The sequence below is a fragment of the Atheta coriaria genome, unplaced genomic scaffold (genome assembly GCF_025399875.1).
Source record: "Atheta coriaria isolate IRGN ID8LTWV9N9 unplaced genomic scaffold, Caltech_Dcor_3.1 hic_scaffold_6_pilon, whole genome shotgun sequence".
Lineage (NCBI taxonomy): Eukaryota > Metazoa > Arthropoda > Insecta > Coleoptera > Staphylinidae > Dalotia > Dalotia coriaria.
This window is the reverse complement of record NW_027045448.1, coordinates 9,823,319-9,845,696: the sequence shown is the minus strand read 5'-3', so window position 1 is coordinate 9,845,696 and position 22,378 is coordinate 9,823,319. Positions and strand designations below refer to the sequence as shown.

Below are 22,378 nucleotides of genomic sequence, written 5' to 3'. Positions count from 1 at the left end.
CTTTAAGATATTTTCAATCCGGCCCTGCAATAGATTGTTTTTTTAACCTCACAAAACTGGTGATTTCCTGTGGTAGTAACATTCAATCTGATAGCTAAAACTGGCCGCACTGGTTCATAGCAACGTCATTTCATTTACAACAGCACACGTCAACGTCATCTTGCTTACATGTATTAAGTAGGGTGTAATGTTGAAAATATTAATATTCTCCGAATATTGTTAATTTTTAGGAAGACATACACTTGAAAACTATTCATCATGGTAAGCTACACTTATTTTCCAGTAGCCGGATTGCTTGCAATGCCTGAGCAACTTGGTTTTTACCGAATATCGTAGGTTTTATTATACTCTCATTTTCATGTTTTCTAGGTGCTAATAGCAGCAGCGGTATGCACGAAATCCGGCAAAAGTACGTAAGCACTGCTTCCAATTTAAATACTTTACTAACTGCTTTGTTTTAGCACTTGTCTCAAGGCAGTTTGTGGAGATGACAAAGGCAAGAATTGAAGGACTTCTTGGTGCATTTCCCAAGCTGATCCCAGCTGGTACTCAACACACATTTGTTGAGACTGATTCTGTAAGATATGTGTATCAACCATTGGAGAAACTGTATATGCTTCTCATCACAACTAAAGCTAGTAATATTTTGGAGGATTTAGAAACATTAAGATTATTTGCCAGAGTTGTAAGTGTTTCAATATGATGCAATATATAATAATCTAATATTCTAATATTAATTCCTATTAGATACCAGATTACTGCCGGTCTTTAGATGAAAATGAAATAGCAGAAAATGCTTTCAACTTAATATTTGCCTTTGATGAGATTGTTGCTCTTGGATACAGAGAAAGTGTTAATCTATCACAGATTAGAACGTTCGTTGAAATGGATTCCCATGAAGAAAAAGTTTATCAAGCTGTGCGCCAGGTAATACGATTTTTAAGTTATTTCTTTGCTGGAATTAAAATTAAATAATATTTGCAGACACAAGAACGTGAAGCGAAGAACAAGATGCGTGAGAAAGCCAAGGAACTGCAACGGCAAAGAATGGAAGCTGCAAAGAAGGGTGGAAAGCCATCGTTTGGTGGCAGCGGTGGTTTCGGCAATTCCACAGGATACACCCCGTACCAGTCGTTGGTGATGTGGCAAATACCAATAACGACATTAAGCCGCCATCATCGTACAGCAGCTCGATTCCTCAGAAACCAGTATCTGCACGCGGTATGAAACTCGGCGGAAAATCGAAAGACGTCGAGTCTTTCGTTGACCAACTAAAGTCCGAAGGCGAAAATGTTATCTCGCCCAACAACAAAATGTCGCAAGGCCTCAAAGCGCCCGCAATTAAGACCAACGTGGACGAAGTAATGCTACGACAGGAAGAGAAATTAATAGTGAAAATGTATCGTGATGGCGGCGTGCAGCACTTTGAGTTGCTCGGTTTGATTACGTTGCACATTGGCAATGAAAAATGGGGACGTATTCGTGTGCAATTGGAGAACAATGACAGCAGAGGTATTCAATTGCAGACGCATCCAAATGTCGACAAAGAGCTGTTCAAATTGCGGTCGCAGATCGGACTTAAACAGCCGCAGAAACCGTTCCCACTGAATACAGATGTGGGCGTCCTGAAGTGGCGCTTGCAGAGTACTGACGAAGCGCACATCCCACTGTTAATCAACTGCTGGCCCTCCGAGGCAGGCGACGGAAGTTGTGACGTCAATATCGAATACGAGCTGGCTCATACAAACTTAGAATTATCTGATGTCACGATTTCCATTCCATTGCCGTATGTTTATCTTTTAGTAGATGCATTAGTTTCTAACATCTGTTATTTATATCACTATGTTTGTTTGATCTAGAATTGGTTGCAATCCAGTAGTTGCGGAGTGTGAAGGCAATTATAATCATATAGCTAGACAGAATCAACTAGTGTGGTCCTTGCCGATTGTGGATGCAAGTAACAAGACTGGTGCGATTGAATTTTCAGCGGCCAAGGCAATTCCGAACGACTTTTTCCCCATTACAGTTTCGTTTACATCCAAAAATTCATACACTGACATTAAGGTAGGAAATAATTAGCTGTAATTTTACGTATACTGAAATATTTTTGCATTGGTTCCAGATCACTGAAGTGTCATTGGTTGATGACGACTCGCCCGTAAAATATTCTGTTGAAATGGTTCAATTCCCTGATAAATATGAGATAGTTTAACGATAATATCAATCACCCAATATAATTAACAAACTACTACTTATTCTATTTTATTTTACTGTCGATGAAGATGACTCGAGGAGATACTGCGCGTTGTTTTACTACACTTCACAGCAACGAAAACAGTTGTTGCCTTCTACTTGCGTTATGATGAGTTCCGTACATATTTATTTTACTACTCAGATGATCGAAAGGGCAATGCATAGAGTAAACTGTTTCGATTTGAATAACTGACAGTGTAAATAGCAGTATTACCACCTAACAACTTTGATTTGCTTTACTAATAAAGTAGATACAGTGGATTACAACTACGAGGATGCAATGTGATGAAGTGGATTTACTATGCCCAATCAAGAATCAACAAATGTTTACAGTCGCATTGAATTTTAGAGAAGTGTATGATAGATTATGTTCTTTTTTGGGAAAACTGTGTATTCATAAATTTTAAATAAATTTAAGTATAAAAAGCCACGTGCGCATTTTTAGGTTCATCACAATCGATTTTTTGGATCATCTCAAGATAGGACATGGACCAACAACCAAATTATGCTTTTAAAACTTCTATAAAAGTCTGATATCAGTTTGAGAGCAATGCCATATTAAAACACAATAGTATATTGGTACAAAAGTTAAATCACACAAAGAATCATCTCGCTCTATTCTGTAAATTATATCCAAACTGCTTTTATATCTCAAATTTACAATTCAAACCGAACTCCTCATTTAGTTTTCAACTGCTCATTGAATTTATCTCCAACTGATTAGTAGAATTCACCCAGGATTTAATCATTTCAATTTACAGCCAATGCAGTCTTTCAACATTCAACACAATATCTTAGTGTTTATCATAATTGTATTCATGCTATGATTAAAAAAATTAAACAATCATTCAACATTGAAGTACTACAAATAGGAAGTGTTTATACATTATATAATTTCATTCTGTTAACATGCGCAGTTTACTTTTGTTCTTTTTGAATGTCTCGTGTTGTATCTCTTCACAGGAACCGCTGGCGTCACTTGTGTCACAGGAGTAGCTACCAAAAGAAATTATTCATGCGTTTATTTATAACTTTATGTTTAGTGTATGATCATGTACCTATCACAACTTTTTCGGCAGCTTTACTTCTTTTCCTTTTGGCTTGCGTTGGTTTTTTAATCATCTCAGCTCCATTTTTGTCATGGATCGTCATCATCGACATATTGTATCCGTGATTAACCGAAGCAACTATGAAAAAGAACATTAATTGTTTACTATTAATTAATATTTTATCTATTTACTAGTTTATACCTTTTGAAATCTTTCCGTGTTTGCCTGCAGTCCTTTTAACTTTTGGTGGTTTTGTTGTTTTGACAGCTTCAACCTCACGTTGTAAGATTTTCTTATAAATCCGCATCATTGTCGCATTGTAACCCTCAATCGCCGGAGTTCTTTAACATTTAATGCAATTAATTAATTAACTTAATATAAAACGCTTATGAATAACATACTCATTGCTTCTTTGTTTGGTAGGTAATCCTAGCTCGAAATTCTTTTGTCGTTCCAAATAATTATTATAAACTTCTAACATCGTGTCAGTAGGATTCAACTCCTGAATGTTTAAGTTAGCCAGTGCGTCACTGTTATCATTCTCTTCCAGTTCCTTCACACGCTTGCCAGACTTTATAATCATCTCCGGATCGAACAAAATCTTCGACCATCGCATCACTGCTTTGGCTTTGTCCTTCTTGCGTAATACATGCTTTACAGCAACATTTGACTTCAAAGGTGTGCGCATAATCGAACACACTACCGACGCCCGTCGCCGATCGTTTTCAGTATTTTTACTGAGCTTCTTCTTCAAGCCCCAGCCCTCTTTGTTCATAAAGTCTAAGACGAATACTTTTTTGTAGCCATACTCATTAAAGCCTTGTAGGAAGATCTTGCGGCAATACTCATAGTCGGGTTTTTCGTCGAAGTTTAAAGACTTAACATGCATAAAAAACTTCTTCAAAAAAGTTGGAATATTCTTACCGAAACAAAAATGTAAGAAGTGTTCTAGTTCTTGCATACAAATCTGTTTCTTTTTCTTCACGATTTCGTATTCGTCAACATTGGTCATCCACGGCAGCACACCCGTAAGCCAATGTACCATATTATATCCTAAACTTTCCAAATCTGAGCGTCGTGATTGCACTCCGTTGTGCGCATCTAAAGAACAATATAGAATCGTACCAGCGTGCGCCTTTCGGGCGTCCACGCAATACTTTTTGTGCTCGCCATTAGATTGCAGATATTTGCATGATAATCCAAAGTCCAGAAGATACACTTGATTAGGATCTATATTTTGATTTTGCTCGATGGGGGCTGGGTCGCGCTCTGTCGGCAGGGGTTCAACCCTATAAGGAAGAATTTTGCTGGAGCGTAAATTATGCGGTTTTTTCTTTAATCTGCATAATCTGAAGTGCCTGGCAATCCTACAATTCTCATCAGTAGGCTTATTTGGCGGTTGTTCAGATGAAAATTTGTTTGTGTTTGGAGGAACTGTTTTTTCATTGATTAGTATATTTGAGGCTTTGATATCAGCATGCACAATGCCATAGGCGTGGATGTATTCCAGGGTATCTAATAATTGCAATGCAATTGTGAGTACAGTCTTAATGTTGAACTTGTTTCCGTGACGTTCCAGGATTTGTTGCAGATCTACGTTGTAACGAGGAAGGATTAAAAACCGGTAACGAGTTGTTAACTTTGTATGTGATCCTGATGCAATGTAATGTGGCATTCCTATAGTTTTCCTATTCTTCCGTTTCCATTCCTTGACTATGGAAATTTATACAGTATTAAAGATATGTCTTGAAAAGTGCAAATAATAAAGCAAACACAGAATGTTGAGTAATTAGTCCTTGAAATAAAGGCCACTAAAACTTTAGCTTAAAGCATAAACTGCTACTAATTTTATTCCTTAAAAATGTATGAAATTTGAGAAAACCACTTACTTTGATTTTCTTTAGCAACTTTCAGATAAAAATGTGTCTCAATAAAGAGTGGCCCATTTGTATGCAGCTCTAATTTAGCAACATAGGGGCTGTTTTCAGGCACAACTCCTAAGTTACAATCTGAGGCAACATAAATCTCTCCAAAGGCACCTGAACCTAATAACTGTCCCAATCTCCATTGTTTCCCAGTGATATCACACAAAATATCACCAGGCTCAATATCACAATTTGTTGCTGCCCTCTTCCTTGGTGGCTCTAATTCATAGGAATCAACTAGATGCCTCTTCCCCATGATACTAGACAAGACAGTTAGTATAAAGAGGCTTTATTGAAATAAAAAGTGGTACTTACAATTTATTTCTAGATTGTAGGCAAGTTTAATTATCTGATATGCTTAACATAATAGTAAGGTTATCGATAACGTTGCGCGAATTTCTTAACGGGCATCGCGTAGATGTTAGCAACGATAGCAATAATTTAATGGTCCAATAACCTTGAACAGACCAAAACAAACAGTTCCGGGGAACATAAATCACGCGAATTTAAAGGGACGCACAACAACGCACGGGAACGCAATTATAAATTACACATCGTCCGCATTTTGATTCGTGGCGATTCTGTCGAGGTCTGTCGCTTGTCTAGGATGAAATTAACAAAGGCTCCAATTTCGTAAGTGCAGCAGGTAAAAATTTCGTGATTATTGCGTTATTATCGTTCAGATGTCATCGGCCATCTTACACTTTTTTCGATCACTGACAACTAGCAACCATTTCTTGTTTTTATTTTAACCTGTCAATGTTTGTGACATTTGGATAGCCGGAGAATGCCGAAAAGGTTTAAATACTAAATGCTGTTGATGAAATCCGCAGAAATGTTTACAGGAATTAACAAGAAAGTATTATAATTTAAACAGATATAAGGAATTGTAAAAGCCGGTAAAAGTATCAAAACCTGATTTTTTAGTTCGGTCAAGATAACATAATAAATGCCGCTATATTTATTCAAAAATGTATTTCATATCAACAAGAAATGTGTTAAGGGTTGCTAATTTTGTTAGATAGAAATTGAAACTTTGCCAAACAAATATTAACAGACAAAACAACAAAACAAAATTAAAGGAAGCAACAGAAAAACCTGAAGGTCGTTGTATCCACTTGTATCGGATCGTTTACGTCGTTTACTCTCGTGTGCGCAACAAGCACAACTGAGCAACATCGCCCATCTGATGAATAAAAAAGCGCTCTCCCGAATTACGCACGGCGTTATTCCGTTCTTAAAAACACGCGTTTGCGGGCAAATCAAGCATTTTCAGGATGCTTTTCATGCAAAATTAAACATAAAACACAATTATATTACTGTCCTTACGCCTGAAAAGACCCAGATGTGTGTAACATTCGAAAAAATTCGCGTAAAAATTATGAATGGAAGCACTCTTGACGGCAACACTGCAAATTCCTTAAAACGCTAGTCAATTGAGCGTTGTACTCAAAAGTTTATAAATACATTTAAGCTGTTTAGCGTAAATATTTTAACGTAAAATAAACAATATACTACTATTATAACTTAAAGTATACTATGCATATTTATAAATTATTTAACACCGACGTTTTTTGCTAAATAATTATGGGCATGAATACGGTTGCCTAATTGACCAACTAGTCATATTGTACGCAATGGAGAATATTGTGTATGTGTGTAAATTTATTGTTTTTCGAACAAGAAATTAATGCTCAATTAATCGCTAAATGAACTTATTTGAGCAAGGAAGTCGGTACTATCACTCGAGAGTTCATGTGCGTTTGATAAACGGGCGCGGTGCAATGTGGGACACTCAAGATGAGAAACGTAGACCCGACGTCAATCAAAACAAATTTAAGAAACGATCGTAAGTTGTTAAATAACGTGCTAAATCGAGATAATTTGTTGTATTTCTCTGGCTCATAAACATGGCTAAACGATTATCTTTATTTGGTATGATTTATTGCTCGCAGTAGCCAGAAATTGACAAAAATCTGAGTAGTGGCCTTAGGCTACATATTGCTACTGTCATTTTGTGCAACCACCTTCTCTAAAATGCGCTTTTCTTTTAGAATTTCGTGCAATAACTGACAAATTCGCATTATAAGCCGAGTCTCCGCAATTATTTCTAATGGTGCTACGAGAAAAAGAACACAAGATGGCTTCTGAACAGCCAGTAAAGAAGAAGCTTAGGAGAGATGATGAAGATCACAATGCTGATGAGCCTGATTTCATTCAACCAAATGGAATGCATACAGATTTGTCTTCATTGCAGTTGTCTTTACCTGCAAATGTAAATGAAGAAGATATCAACTCCATTAATGAATTGAAATCACCTGACCTGTATTACCATCCACCACCAATACTTCATTATGGGTCAGAGCTAATAATGCCCAATCCCAGTGAACACCTTCCAGTGATAGAAGAACGAATCACGCGACCGCCTCTACAAACCAGCTATGAACGTCAGGATGTGTTTCAGGATTACTTAATAAAACAGTGTTTATGTGGAATATCGGAAGCAACGCTCCGAGAATCGTTTGAAGGACAGGTCGTGAATGACGCGCACGGTGTGCAAAGAACGGCGATGTTAACAGAGTGGCCCACGACGAAGATTCTAGGATTTTTATCAAAACTGCAGTTGCTATTTGATGTCTATTTAAAACAGAACAATAAAGGTCACATATGCTCGCGCATCGTCGATGTTTGCGACACGATAATTCGAAACGAGTACAATCTCATTGAGCAGATCATTAGTTTGTGTGACATACAAAACAAGTACATCAATTATTTGTCTGCAAAAGTACTCAGCAGTTTTCTAATCGTGGCGAAAACAAATATTAACAACGAGTGGCTGGAAACAATAATTAATTTTCTAGCGTTGGAGAATATTGACTATGCAAAAACGAATTTTGCATTGGAAATTATCAAGCGCGTGGTGGAATGGAAAGATATTGAGATTCATGTATTAGAGGAGAGCCAAGGTGCCGGTAGCAGTACACAAGAAGATTGCAATACTATTCCATTCACGGATCCAGACAGTTACGACACATCTGCCATCAAAGATTTAATCATCAAAAGCTTGGAGAGTAGATGGCCTGATCTAGTACATAAAATTAAGAATCTTATTGTACAAAACGATGGAACGGAAGCACAAACATGCGTCTTGACATTTTTGGCTTTATGGGAGAGTACGATAAGCGTTAAAGCTAATTTGAGTATAATGGACACCAAACCATTCTATGCACATCTTGAAATCTTCGTTGGTTTACTACAAAGTAACATCCCGCCAATAATATGGAAACAACTTCTATCACTTTTCAATGAGGTTCTATGTTATGGCAGTACTTTAGCACTGCAGGATCTCCTCCCTGAAGACACATGTCAATTAGCACATTTGATTGTGCGATATGTGAAAGATTATCGACTCTTGGACAGTCTACCTTACAAGCGACAAGAAGGCTTCACTGTAAATAGTTTTGTTGGAACGATACGCACAGTTCATCCAAACGAAACAACGACGGACAAAACTCTACTGCAGAAGATGGTGTTGTTAGTTTTGAAATCTGTAGCGATCACAATCAAAGAAACGCGTTCGGATAGTTCCGACTCGAGTGTTGGTTCGGACGACACGGACTTTTATCAAGATATGCAACTCATCGAACGTTCAATTCGCGATGTACTCAAAAAAGTCGATTATTTCCTGAAGAACGGTTTGGATTTTCATCCGGAGACACCATTTTCCAAGATACTCATTCATCTGTTCAGTGATCAAGACGATTATATGATTGAATCGATGGTTTGTACGCTAGATATCACGATCGGCATTAGTTATAGAAACGCAGTTTTTCCTGATTTGATCAGCATGCTGAATCCGATCTATTCGTTCGTGGAATTTCTGCACGTTGTCAGCCAAGACTCGGGGTCCTCTTGGACTATCTAGTCAGTAACGAGACGTGCTTTTTGTTGTATCTATTGCGATTTCTTAAGTATACTAAACGCAATTGGCAAATGTTTTTAACTAGTTGCGGAGAATATTCTGCGGGATCGCGAGTTAATGAGTTGGATGAGACTATGTCGGTGCTTATACGACTGAGAATACAAATCAGTCGATTGGTGGACAAAGAACTGTTTCCGTACAACATCAGCCCTGTTCTTAGACTGTTAGAATTATGCGAGGGTTTGTATGAGGGCAATGATTATAGCTGATAATTTGATCTGCGGGATGATGTTTGTACAGTTTTTATACGAAAAATGTACAAATTTGCACGTTTTAACTACTTATTCGAAAACAATTTATTTGAAGCTATAAATGAGAAGTAATCGGTAGCTCAGTTTAAGATTAATTTAAATTAAATTATTACTCAAGAATAATTATTTAATTTTACTAAATATTTTTATACGAAAATGTACTAAAACGTTTGTTTGCATGAGAACGAACAATATTTTATTGATAAGTGCCTTAATTCTATATGTAAAAATCGTACGTTTACGCTTAGAGAGATAATCTATATTTATTGAATGTGATTGTGAAGGAAACAATCAGCACTACCAAGAATCGTGCATCATTAGACATGAATTTACCATTTAATCACAAGAAACAATCAACGTTGCTTTCATGTTTATGCAAAGCAATTAAACACTTGCCAGATATATCGTACAAATTGAATTAAATAAACACGCATCGCAATAACAAGAGCTGAATGACTAAGAAGGGTTTTTTGCCAAACAATATTTCGATAATTATAACTGGATTTATAATTATTGCATATATTTACTGCAGAGCATTTGCTGTTGTTATTGTCGGTGCTACATTGCCATTATTTAATTTAACTTTTCACAGCTATCAATGCAATATTGAAGTTATTTATTTATCTCACACATTCATCATTAACCAACGTTATCTTGCAATTTGAAATCACATGTATTGTATTTTATTTATTTAAACCTAGCGCTAATGTTTTTCATCTGTAATTATTTTATGTTTACCTTTGTATCATCCAATGAAGAACAGTTACCCGAAATGAAACTTATGAAGAAGATAATTTTGCAATACTTGTGCAAAATGTACAGACACAAATCCTTTGCGCAAAGGAAATGTTTTATAAAACAAAATTCTTCATTTCATTGTAATAATTTATCCGAAATCTGACGAAATGGACATAATAATTACAGTATATATAAAATATGTATGTATATGTAATCTATAAATAATTATTCATTTTTTGTACGTTAAATAACATGAATGGTTTAAATTTGACGGCAAATAAAATAAAAGAAATAAATGCAATATATTTTATAAGTTTCATGTTTTAAAACTAATTGCTTATTTGTTTTTTACTACTTTAGTAAAACTTTTATGGATTTAACCTGATTTAAGCAAGTTTTAGTGAGGTTATAATGATTATATTGTGCAAATTTAAAGTAATAGTAACTTTTCATGTATAAATAGGTGTTTATTTATTATCATTGTCTAGAGTAAACAATATCGCGCTTCTAATTGCTTTAAATAAGTGATGAAGTATATTTCACTGCTGTGGTAACAAATATGAAAACATGAATGATCCCTAGAGCTAACATTTGTTCAAATTAAATTGAGGTTCTAATGTGCACACATTTCCGGAGAGTAAATTTTGAGTATTAAATGAAATAGGCCTATGAAACATTTCTTTAGAGAACTTAAAAATCAAATTAAAACTACATACAATTGAACTGTTTAATATGTATATATGAATTACTTAATGGTAGATAATCTTATTGTTAAAAAATAGGTACACATGTACTTGTAAAAGAAACGCAAATGTGGTGCGTTTATATTATTGTTCTAGTTGTCGTAGTCTTCATCGATAAATAAATTGTCGCCGGTACTGCTGTTTGAATAATTGCTGGCAGAGATTGGCACAAGCGGTGGCGGATCAACGTTAATGGACGGAGCTGTATCGGGTCCAACTGGATGTCCTATTTCTATGTGAATCTTTGGTTCATCGTTTTGTGTCAGCGGTGCCACCGAAACGCTCACTTTTGACACGTCGCTTATATCAGAAGAAGGTGCTTTAAAGCTAGGCTGGTACTGTATAACTGGTGTACGAGCAATGACACTGGGTGCTGGTGTTGCAGGATTTGTGGAAAAAGTAGGCTGAATGACTGGTTGACATGGTGCTGGGAAAGTGTCAGTCTGTGTGGATTCAACAAACTCAGCATTATTTTCATTATCTTCTTGCACACTGGCATCTGGGATGTTTCTGACAAGATCTTTCAGAAAGTCAAATCTTGACTCCGATTGTATGCATTGTTTTAGATGTGATGGCGTTAGTGTCTTGGCGTTCCGGGATTCGGTTATCAGCATTGTTTTTGTCAGAAGTGATTCCACAAACAGTTCTAAAGTTCTAGGTAAGCATTATTAAGGAAACAATTTCTCTCAAAAAGTAAACATAGTAGCCATAACCTAAAGTTTAAATGCACTTGAGATAAGTGTACATTTAGAAAGTTTAAAAAAACTGTTAATATGTTGATTTTAAAAAGGATATAAATTATAATAGGTACAGCTTGGGCCACTTTTCCAACTTCCTCATCAGTTTGCATTATTTTCTTGATTCTCCCCTACAAAAAATGTATAAACATTGTTGATATTTACAATAATTTATTTAAAGATTACCGCTGGAAATCGTGCGTTGTATTTCTTCTTTTTAGAGGGCATATCTCTTGAATGTTAACGTAGTTTACGAAGCTTCCAAATAACCAGATTGGCCTCGAGTTTTAGAATCCTTTTCAGGTTAGATCAGCTCTAGGCTACTATCGCACCTATCGCACTATCACAATCTTTAAGTGGGAATCAGAGAAGGATAGACTTTTTTACTTTCTCCTCTATGTTCATTTAACGGTTTATGCGTTTTAACAAATTAGAAATGAGCAAATATAAATAATCTTGGTATTTAATTCAATTTAAATTGGTATAAAGTAGTTAAGGCGTGGATTTGTGGATTACTAATTTTTTTAATATGGAATGTTTCTTGATGAGTAATGCAGAGATTAGAGATTAAAACAATTTAGGCCAAGTTGTTTAAGGTATTAAAACGTGTGATTTTTTAAAATATGCTAGAATATTGTTTTACTATTTCTTAAAATGGTTATAGAATAATTATAATTCAATTTTATTATTGAAACTATACATTGTCGTTGAAGAATAGGATAAGTTTGCAGTTTGGGTTGCATAAAGTACTTATAGAACGAAATCTAACGCGGTGTATAAACAATTCTACAACAACAAGAGTAATTCAATAAAATAATTCAGAGCCGATCTGCATCTTTTCATTATTTTCTAATTTATTGTTAAATTCCAAGTAAAAAGTTTCTATTTGTGACGATGTTGTATGTAGGTAGTAAAATCTTTAAAAAATGTTAGTGCAAAATTCGCCCTTTTGTTGCCAACAAATCCACAGACTATAATAAGCTGTTATGTCCGTTTTGACAATAGGATTGTCCATATCGGACATTTTGGACATGTAGATTTTCCTTCTCGCCATTGTGCGAATGTGTCCATTGTGATTTTAATGCCGCACGAGCGATTACCATTCACCAAGAGAAAAACGAAGGTAAACTTGGCAGAACCTATTATTTCTTGGAATTACGAGATTTGCGGCGGTGTTCCAAAAAGGCTACCACCTGAATGGAATGCAAGAAAGTTCAGGTAACAATATTCTATTCACTTTTTTCTCGCCTCTGAACATGATAACTGTACTTATCAACTTAACCAAGTTTACCAGGTTCTAAGTTATAAAATAATGCAGTAGGTGTAATATTACTTCAATAATAAGAGGGATGCAGATGTTTTGAACATTTGGCTGAGCTGATTCAGAGATAAGACTTTCACACAAGCTGTGATCATTGATTAATATTTAGAAATATGTTTTAAATCATTTTAAGTGCAAAATTCAATATGTGACTAATCTAATACTGCTTATTTACTTTTAAATTTAATTAGTCAACCAGCATGAGATTCACATGGGCAACCGCAAAAGATTTAATGCCAATTTTCACTGATTCATCAAGCGATTCTAGAAAGGTTGACATTTGATTCCAAACCGCTATCCGTTCTAATTGCAAAAGCATGTTCTTCCTTTCCTAGCCCAATTATTTGATAGCAAATTAATCGGAAATATCAAACATATCTAATTACTCAGCGCATATAATAAATTAGATTGTTTAGGTTGAATTCAATTCAAATCCTGTTTACTTAATGGCGCATTGAAATGTTTCACTTTTCTTTGTGTGGCGCAGATTTATGCCGGAAGTGCGACTAAATACACACTTAACTCATTTATCATCGATTAGCCTACTTAATATGTATTTGATTGGAGTATGGAGACGTAAAAAAGAAGCAAACATCTGATTTGAGTTTATTTACCATACTCGAAATCTGCGGCTAGCAAGACTTGCGTGTTGTTCCTAATTTTACGAGTACATTAATGTTGAATGTTCATATAACGCACACACGCAGAGATCCGTTGAATCTTTAAGATGTATTTTTTGTATGTGTGTACAACGCACGTAATAGAAACGTACAGCGCAGTGAATTTACGAGAATGCGCTGGAACGCTACAAACGCAATGCATGTGTGCAACCGAAATGTAAATAAAAGCGTTCCAGTTTTCGAAATCCAAAACATCAATTGAGCAAGCCGTGTAAGCACGAGCATATTTTCTAAGAGGTACCGGAGATTGCACAACGGCGAACTTCAATTTGTTTTCGATCATCTCAATTCTTCGAAATTATTTTCTCAATGAACATATTAACCCACAAAATAAATTTAGATAAGAAACTACAATAGATTAACTTATTTATTTCGAGAACATCCAGTTACCTCATTTTCTGAGTCATTTTATTGATTATTAATAAAAATAGTTTTTTTTTTTATTTTCTGACTTTATTTATAGTCTGAAATAATTTTTTGCAGTAATGTGCACTTTCCATATTAATTATTCATACCTTGGAAAGCGGGAAATACACATTAGAACTTTTTTCAGTATCGAGGTATTTTTAGCTTCTGACACATTCCACAAATTGTATATGTATGATAACTCATTTGGTTTCGAGAAATATTTTTGTCGTTTGGCCCACTCGTCGATTCAGTTTACTTTATGATGTAATGATTCATTATGAGGTATTTTTTGCATACTAATAATATTTTTTTAACGGAAGTAAGGAGGAAGTGTAGAGGTTTGAGATCACTTATTGGTCACGTAATAAGAAGTCCTATATGATGTCATATCTGACCAAGTTACTAGTCATTATTAGTTCTTATTAAAATCTAATTTTCTGTACATTAACCAAATTTTAGGTGTAAAATTGCTACACTTGTTAAAGCTGTTGTTTAAACCCTTAATTTAATTTGAAATCAACTTTTCAGTTGGTGGTTCTTTTACCGCACCGTTAGGTGGCAGCAGCCGTTGAAAACCACGCTGCATGCATTCCATCCAACACGAATCGTTTTCGTCAGTCGCCGGTTCTCGTTCAGTTCGTAAAGTTTAGTTCTGTGCTGTGGTCGCTGGTTGCTTGCGCGTCGCGCCGGTTTTTACCGCCGTTTCTTCTCTTATTTTAAAAAGAAACAAATAAAAAGTTATCGCGGCGACTCGAAGTTGTATGAAACTGATTTCAAGTTTACCGGCGAGAGGATTATAACAACGATTTGACTCGACAGTGTTGTTTACTGCTATCAAAATACAAAGAATAACAAAATGAAGTTCTTACTATTGTTGGCTATTTTAGCGGTTCTACATAAACAAGGTATTTATTAGAATACAAATTAATTCTTAAATTGTATTAAATTAATTCAACCTACATTTTTTATAAATGACTAAGCAATTTGATACAGATGTTTAATTATCAAAATTCTGAAACTTTTTTATACACAAAAAGTAGATAAATTTGTTTATTCAAATGCTTGCTATTCTTATGTAAATTATGTATGGAACTGATTAAATTTCAACCAATATCTGTTGGAATTTATAACTATAGTCACATATATTGGTATCAATTCCAATTTATTAGAAATATCCTGTTTATTATTTAAATTAGTTTTGGATTAAAAACTCGTTATTGTAAACATGGTATTAATTACATCAAACAAATCAGTACAACATTTCTAAACTTTCCATCTCTACATAAACCGTTAACACAACTTCACTGTGAACCTCGTGTATAATTTTTTCTTATATTTAAATTTCCATTTTACATTTCACATCATTATTATAATAGGTGTGTCCCCAATGATGCAAGATTAAATTCTCTCTCATTCACACGCACGTAAAATAGTTTATTCAGCTACCAGTATTGGTTTTATGACAAAACTAAACTTAATGTCGCTTAAAATCATCGAGTTTTGAGCACTAAAAATTAAGTGAGATGATTATTTGCATTTAGAGTCTGTATACGCAACGCGTGGAGTGCTAAACGAAAATAAATTGAAATGCGCGCATAAAAAGGCGATGTTAATGGAAAAATAAACATTAAATTAATTGCGTCTTGCATACATTTGTGGATGATATCCACTTCTTCAAATTGGAATCTAACTCTTCACTCGTGGGGGCAATATGTGATGATCGAATACATCAATAAACTATAAACAAACTTGAAAATTAAAAGCTTTGAATCGTAGGAAGTTAAAAAACAGATACAACTTTAAATATACACGCACACTTTATTTGGACTTTTTTAAACTCAATTCCTAGATGTTATTTTGTTAAATTAAGCATTTATCAAATGTTATCACACTACATATTTGTAATAGCTTTAGTTATAATCACAGTTTAAGTAAACAGTGAAATGTTTTCAACATATTTGGATACAGCGGACGTGCTTATATCTTGTTATAACTTTTGGCATTTGACCTGAGTTTAGCAAATATAATTTGTTTGTCTTGTTTCTGAGATTATGAATGTAACGCAACATCTGTGCAGCGGTATGCGCTGGAAAAAAGCGTTAGTAATTGGACCACCACGCGCAAATATTGCTGACCAACGGAAATCAAACAAAAAACAATTCGGTTTTGCAATAACTCAATAAATTATCATTCCATATTCAAGTTTATTAGTAAACAAGTTATGCTATATAATTTATCAATGAATCTCCTGATTTATAAAATATTCATTCATTCATTTTACATCATGTTAAGCATAATAAAATCACCCTCAAGGTTTTTGTATGTAGGTACACAATTTATTTTATTTATTTTTTAAAAGCCCATGAATCAAAAGTACAATCAAAGTACAAGCGATAAAAAATGTTCAAAGTAAAATGTGTTTCTATAAAATTCTCTTGCATGTTGGAAACCACGACAAACCACCCCAGGAAGCCATAAAAATAGTCAAATAGGAAAAGTGTAATAAAGTTCTCTTGCGCATGTTGCGTTGTTCCCTAAAATAAATAAAAAAACATGGTCATGACAAGTCGGTGCCCATGACATGACGCAGGCGAAAAAAATTTAATTCGGTTCCATAATCTTTGCTTCGTAATCAATACTATTACAAATATACTAAAACATTGGTTAGGAACGTGATTTATCTCACGTCTACTCAGTCAAAACTCATTCGAACGCGCCGCTAAATTGAGGTTTGATAACTTTTATACCAAGAATCACGTTCAGATGACGAATAAAGGCAATAATCATCTAAATGTAGGCGATAAATCATCACAAGATGTGCATCATACATTAACTTGACTTACATGCATTTTGATTAAAAAAAATCGGAAAGAAACAACTTCCAACACGCGAAAACACAATCTGTAATTTTGGTTGCCATCATGTAAGGCGCGCTACACAACTCCAACGTTAATTGTAGGTTAGACTATGTTGATTTTTACATAGGAGATTGATTTCAAGTGGTAGGGCGCTACAGGAAACCAATGGCGCTTTGATTGATCGTCATGGGGCGATTATGCTATTCATCATTAAACATCATTAAACATTTGTTATATTCGACGTTTTAGGTTTAATGTTTACACTTCAGCACTGCGTCCGCACTATAATTTGCCGGCCGGCTGCATTAGCATTGGGTCAGACGCGGGTGTTATCGTGTGTACCCAGCTAAATGACATTCAAATTTTTTTAATTAACCGGCACACCCATTTTTCTATTTTAATGCCGCTATGGCAGCCAAGCATTCACATTAATTGCGCGCGTGTTCGTGCGTTCGTCGAGCGCACACACCGAAAAAATAAAACCGAATTGTATGATTGTATTGTGTGTTGTATTTGTGTACCCTATGTTTTATTTATAACTTTGGGTATATGACTACACGCACTGGTTGCTTCACTTCAGAGCGAAACACAATGGCATTCTTTGGCGGAACCGAACACATAAGAAGACTTCAATGACTAATCAGAGTTCAAACAGGATGAATAGTCATGGCAAACACTCGGTATATTATTAATCCGCGCTAAGTGAAGTACTTCTCAAGTCATTGGTTATTTATTGATTTGCTCAGCCGTCGTGAGCGTCGCCACGTCGGTATAAACTTAATGGGGGCGAGAATTTAATTATGTTGAAATTGTATATGGGTTTAAGGGTTTGTGGGGCGTTCGTGCGGGGGTGGATGATATTATTGCGTTCGTCCAGGCTGACTTTATTACGCATGGAATAGCCGCGCGTCGCGAGCAAATAATAGTTTTGTTGGGAGTCCGGCGAAGGCACGTGGCCAAAAAGTGCATCGAGCAAAACAGAGTCGTTATTCTGACACGAGCGTTCGTCGACCGGAACAACCAGCACGAGAAACGAAAAGTCCCTTTGTTTGTGTGAAAATGATGTCGAAACTCGAAGATTAGCCATCTACTGAATTAAAAGTTTAGCAAGTTAGATGAATGAATAAATGTTAAATGACTGGCAAAGAAGATAGAATCAAAATTAGTTGCGTTTATAATATATTCAGGTGTTCAGATTAAATTATGACTGGGAAGAAAGATGTGGTTTGAAAGCTAGTTAGCCAGGTGATTAATACTCCTGGATTCTTCAGATATAAATCTTATTTCTATTTAAATTAGCGTGTCACATTTACTTCTTTATTAAACCTATAAAAGTTTATGAAATTTTCACATAAAAGCTATGACTAACAAATTGTTCGAAAAAATGAGTTAACTTTGTTTCTTTGACAGTTTATAAAGTTGTGACAAAGCGAGTAAAGTTTTCCGCCATGATAGATGCTCATTCAAGCAGAATTGAACGAATTTTCCAGACAAGTGATCTCTAAACTTTAGCCGTCTATCAAAGCTACAAATCATATTTATTTTACAACAAATAAATTGCGTTTGATCGTCGAAATTTCGTAATTCTCACACATTAAAACGCCGGAAAATAAATATGCTCTAAATTACGCCTAAATTTCAAATGGGTCAAATTACTACTAAAATAAATAAATTTATAAAAACCAAAACGTTCGAATTTTTATTGATGTCGATGCAAAGCATACAACCACGTGCGATTGGCAAGTATAAATAAATAATCACATCGAAAACATTTCGCCAGTCGAGATGAAAAAGTCTTTCGTCGCCATTACACCAGGTTTCGATTTCTTTTTGGGTGCATGCTAGGTATTCCAACATAAGCTTCCGTTAACTTTGGACATCTGCCAGAAAAAATAACATTCGTTAGGTAAAAAAAAACTGCAGCTAAAAAGTAGTAAGACCCTAATTCTAGTTTGTATTCATGGTAAATTATTATGCCCTTGTTTCATGTGCAGTGCATTTCATGAATAAATTTAATTTAGGAAAAACTAACCTAAAATTGTTCTCCAGTATAAAATATTTCACATTTTATAGTGTGTATTATAGTCTTATCGTCTTATCAGTCATTTTTATACCGTATGTGTGTACTGTTCAAACAGAGAAGATAACTTTTGTTTAGATTTGTAAGATGCACACAAGTTTCATTCAACTTTGTAGAACTATGTATCATTGAGGTTATGTTAGGAAATAATCCATCTTATTCTATGGTACTTGGGTACTATACTTAGTAATTATATAGAAATTATAGAAGGTGGATGATTTTGCTTGAGGATGATTCACTTCCAACAGAACAATGTGATTAAGGACGCTACGCACAATTACCACCCACATATCTTATTTTATACAATTGCATTGTAAACAAGACAAACAGTTAGATTGCTTTCAAAATAATTTGTTGCAGCAAAAATAAATCGACATTTATTGATTTAACAAATAAAAATAACTGCCTATGACAAACATGATAAATATTTATTAAACAATAGCATAACATGCATCACATGCCTATAATTATAATGAATATGCAATGAATAAAAGATTAGGTTATAAAATCTCTCATTGTCGACGGTTTCTTTGCGTTCTTCTTAAGTCTTAAGCAATCGCATTATTTTCTTTTATTTCTTCTTGTATGCTTGGTAATAATTTACTATTGCCAGTCGATAGGAAGAGAACAGGAAATATAAACAACGCGGCCGCAGCAAGCATGAAGAGAAAAGTTTATTAGTAATAAATGCATTCTATTCCTCGGGTATTTAACGACGGTCTTTGTTCTTGCGTTGCGTTGGTATGTGCACTGTGCGAGTAATATCTTAACACTTTCAGTCACGTACGTAATTAAGAACAAAGATTTACAATACGAAATTGTAATGTAGGATAAAATAGCGCAACCGCCTTAGAAGAACATCAAGCATTAGATATAAGTGCTGAGTGTTGAAAATTACTATCGTTGGAGTTGGTGTTGTGGGTTGGGTTTGATCTAACGTTCAAGCCGTGGAGGTGTTATCAATTCTTTTTCTGCTTACTTTGCACATTTGCTTCCTCTACGCTTGTTTAAAGTCGTAATTTGCGGAAACTTGTAAAGTGCAATCGATGGTAATTATATGCATTGGATGATTGAAAATTTTCAGGCTGGTGTAATCGTAGGTAAAATCAATTTGTTCCTTTTGCTAAGGTATGATTAACTGCATGCATAATAAAAAGTTCAATTGCTTCTGGTGTGGTGTAAACATGAAATTCCAATTGAGATTGCAATTCAGGTTATGTTTTATTGCTTTTTTGATTATGGGCGATGACGGTTATGTGCTCACCTGGGGAGGTGGTATTGGGGATACTCTGGTCAGTACATTCAGACCACACAGCACGATCTGATTCAACATTCAACCCGTATTGTGGCGGTTGCGGTCAAGTATTCAAAGAGGAAGAGAGATAGGGTTAGGAATAAAATTTCGTGGTGGCCTGAGTTAAAGTGGTGTAAAACAAGAACTGGTCCAACGTATAATATCATCATCATCATTTGGGTTCCTTTTTTGGTTCTAAAATATCCATTTATTCAAATTTTACATCTTAATTTGGAATATTTGAAATTCTGGTTATTTTGGGAAGAGTAAATATGTACAATTAGCAACAGACGCAATGCAAAATCACCACGATCACAGGATGAAGTATACACGTTAGAATTTTACGATATTTGACTTAGCATTAACGGCCTAATGAAACGAAAGAAAAAGTAACCATAAGGAAGTTTGCTGGGCACACAATACTATAACCATGTTATGTGCACGTAGAGGAATGTGCTTTCGTGCGACGTAAGCGACGTAAATCGAAATAGCTACACAGCTTACACCGATTTTATCTCGAAAGAAGCGAAGGAAATGCAAACTGCGCACCGCGTACCAATTTCTGGGGGCTGTGTGTTACTCAAACAGCCGAAATAGAGTAACTATAAATAATAAATTGCCCATGCCTGTATCAACACCAGCGCGGGGATTTGATTCGCAGTTCCAAGTACGAGCGCAATGCACGAAAATACACTACAGACACAAAATTAGTATAATATTATGCAAGAGAAAATGTGCAGCGTATTCGTAATACGAACAACACGTACAACAATTTCCTGGTGTTAAATTTGGAATATGTGGTTAGCACGCATACATCAACAATATTTTACTTGCATTTACTTCTACGTATAGTATTACTATCTCAACTGTTGACATGCTGACAGAGGGTGCACAACTCTTTGCTTTAATAAATATATTTATTAAAGGCCCCCATGACTGTAGATCAGATAATCAGATACCCATATGAAGTGTAAATGACACCAATGCGTTAAATTAACTTTCATGCTCGAAACCAATACAATATCAGCGCAGGTTCCAACCGACTTAATTCCCAAACAATTGAAAATGGTTATTTGATATTGTGTGCGCGTACACTGCACGCGTTATTATATTAATTGTCGGAACTTTCTATTCACGCGGTGTGCGTGTGGTATTCGTATTGGTTTTTGTTAGGTTAGGGTTGAGATCGAATCAATGCGAATGAAAGCGTGGTAATTCCATTTCGGATTGCTTCGCCACGGATTAAATAAACAACTCTCGATGGGATATCACACACTTCAAGATGCTGAGCTGGTTTCATTAGTGTTGTGTGTCGGTTAATTGTAAATAGACTCACCTACATGTTTTGTATGTTTTCTGTCGTATTATTTACTTATTTAGAGGTTATTTTAGGTTTTTAGGTTAGAAATGTTTAAAATCACATTAGGCTACCACCATTACTCTATGCTTGTCATAAAATTACGTTCAGAAGCGCACTGTGTGAACGTAGGGATTTGTAACATGACTACAAAAAAAAACTAGATATTGTTTGTTTTGGGCCCGTATCAGAATGATACTTATCCTGAATAAATTTGAATTCATTGTAGGAAAACATTTCGGTTGCTATCTTGTGTTCTTAGTTGCCCCGTAGTATAAGCAAGTTTTTTGTAGTTGCTTTAGTCTGCGGCAGTGTTTGTTCCGCACGCTCTGCGCCATGATAAAACACAATGGAAAATGGTGTCCGAGGTGGAGATATCGCAGCGTTTTTCTACCTGGTGCGCGTATTTGAACATCGGCGATAATTTTGACGAGTCGGCGGCGCTTTTTCTAATTTATAGTCTCGACTCTCTGGAGGGTTATAAATACCCACAATTATAATCCCATAGTTTTTTCACTACGCATGAATACATCTACGTGGATACCACATGCGGATTTTAACACATAAATTTTCTTCTTCAAGTTCAACGATTCAAATTAGCTAATTTACCGCTGGGAAAAGATTCATATATTCAATGCAAACACTCCGCGTTGAATGTAAAATTTAAACTTCACGCGCCGGTTTTCACAGTCGTCAGACCTT

The 22,378-nt window shown here is 35.2% G+C and overlaps 5 protein-coding genes across 9 annotated transcripts in view; 3 read left to right on the top strand and 2 right to left on the bottom strand.

The window, feature by feature from the left end:
* Positions 1-106: 106 nt before the first annotated feature.
* Positions 107-2,683, top strand: deltaCOP (coatomer subunit delta). The gene is given in 8 exon segments (XM_065306511.1): positions 107-261; positions 370-409; positions 462-685; positions 748-927; positions 985-1,131; positions 1,134-1,786; positions 1,860-2,064; positions 2,123-2,683. Coding segments are annotated over 8 exon segments (1,542 nt in total). The 5' UTR covers positions 107-258; the 3' UTR covers positions 2,213-2,683.
* Positions 2,684-2,973: 290 nt separating this feature from the next.
* LOC135794973 (serine/threonine-protein kinase VRK1-like) lies at positions 2,974-6,265 on the bottom strand. 2 transcript variants are annotated; one of them, XM_065306509.1, is made up of 7 exons: positions 5,748-6,265; positions 5,543-5,684; positions 5,192-5,487; positions 3,704-5,015; positions 3,504-3,643; positions 3,312-3,440; positions 2,974-3,249 (listed from the first exon to the last, which is right to left on the bottom strand). In XM_065306509.1, exons 3-7 carry the CDS (start codon positions 5,481-5,483, stop codon positions 3,158-3,160), a joined length of 1,965 nt encoding a protein of 654 aa, XP_065162581.1. In that variant the 5' UTR covers positions 5,484-5,487; positions 5,543-5,684; positions 5,748-6,265; the 3' UTR covers positions 2,974-3,157. The 2 variants fall into 2 exon arrangements, with proteins under 2 accessions (XP_065162581.1, XP_065162582.1); XM_065306510.1 differs by having other exon boundaries at positions 5,758-6,265.
* Positions 6,266-6,660: 395 nt separating this feature from the next.
* lin (protein lines homolog) lies at positions 6,661-10,503 on the top strand. Its single transcript, XM_065306508.1, is given in 3 exon segments — positions 6,661-7,076; positions 7,282-9,126; positions 9,129-10,503. Coding segments are annotated over 2 exon segments (2,076 nt in total). The 5' UTR covers positions 6,661-7,076; positions 7,282-7,340; the 3' UTR covers positions 9,419-10,503.
* Positions 10,504-10,644: 141 nt separating this feature from the next.
* NC2alpha (negative cofactor 2 alpha) lies at positions 10,645-12,195 on the bottom strand. Its single transcript, XM_065306513.1, has 4 exons — positions 12,026-12,195; positions 11,865-11,991; positions 11,737-11,809; positions 10,645-11,599 (listed from the first exon to the last, which is right to left on the bottom strand). Exons 2-4 carry the CDS (start codon positions 11,904-11,906, stop codon positions 11,034-11,036), a joined length of 681 nt encoding a protein of 226 aa, XP_065162585.1. The 5' UTR covers positions 11,907-11,991; positions 12,026-12,195; the 3' UTR covers positions 10,645-11,033.
* A 2,514-nt stretch (positions 12,196-14,709) lies between these two features.
* Positions 14,710-22,378, top strand: part of LOC135794447 (MAM domain-containing glycosylphosphatidylinositol anchor protein 2-like) — a 44,311-nt gene continuing 36,642 nt past the window's right edge. For all 4 annotated transcript variants that reach the window (XM_065305744.1, XM_065305742.1, XM_065305741.1 and 1 more), the window contains exon 1: positions 14,710-14,992. In XM_065305744.1, coding sequence (XP_065161816.1) covers positions 14,944-14,992 — 49 coding nt within the window. In that variant the 5' untranslated portion in view covers positions 14,710-14,943. The remainder of the gene's footprint in view (positions 14,993-22,378) is intronic.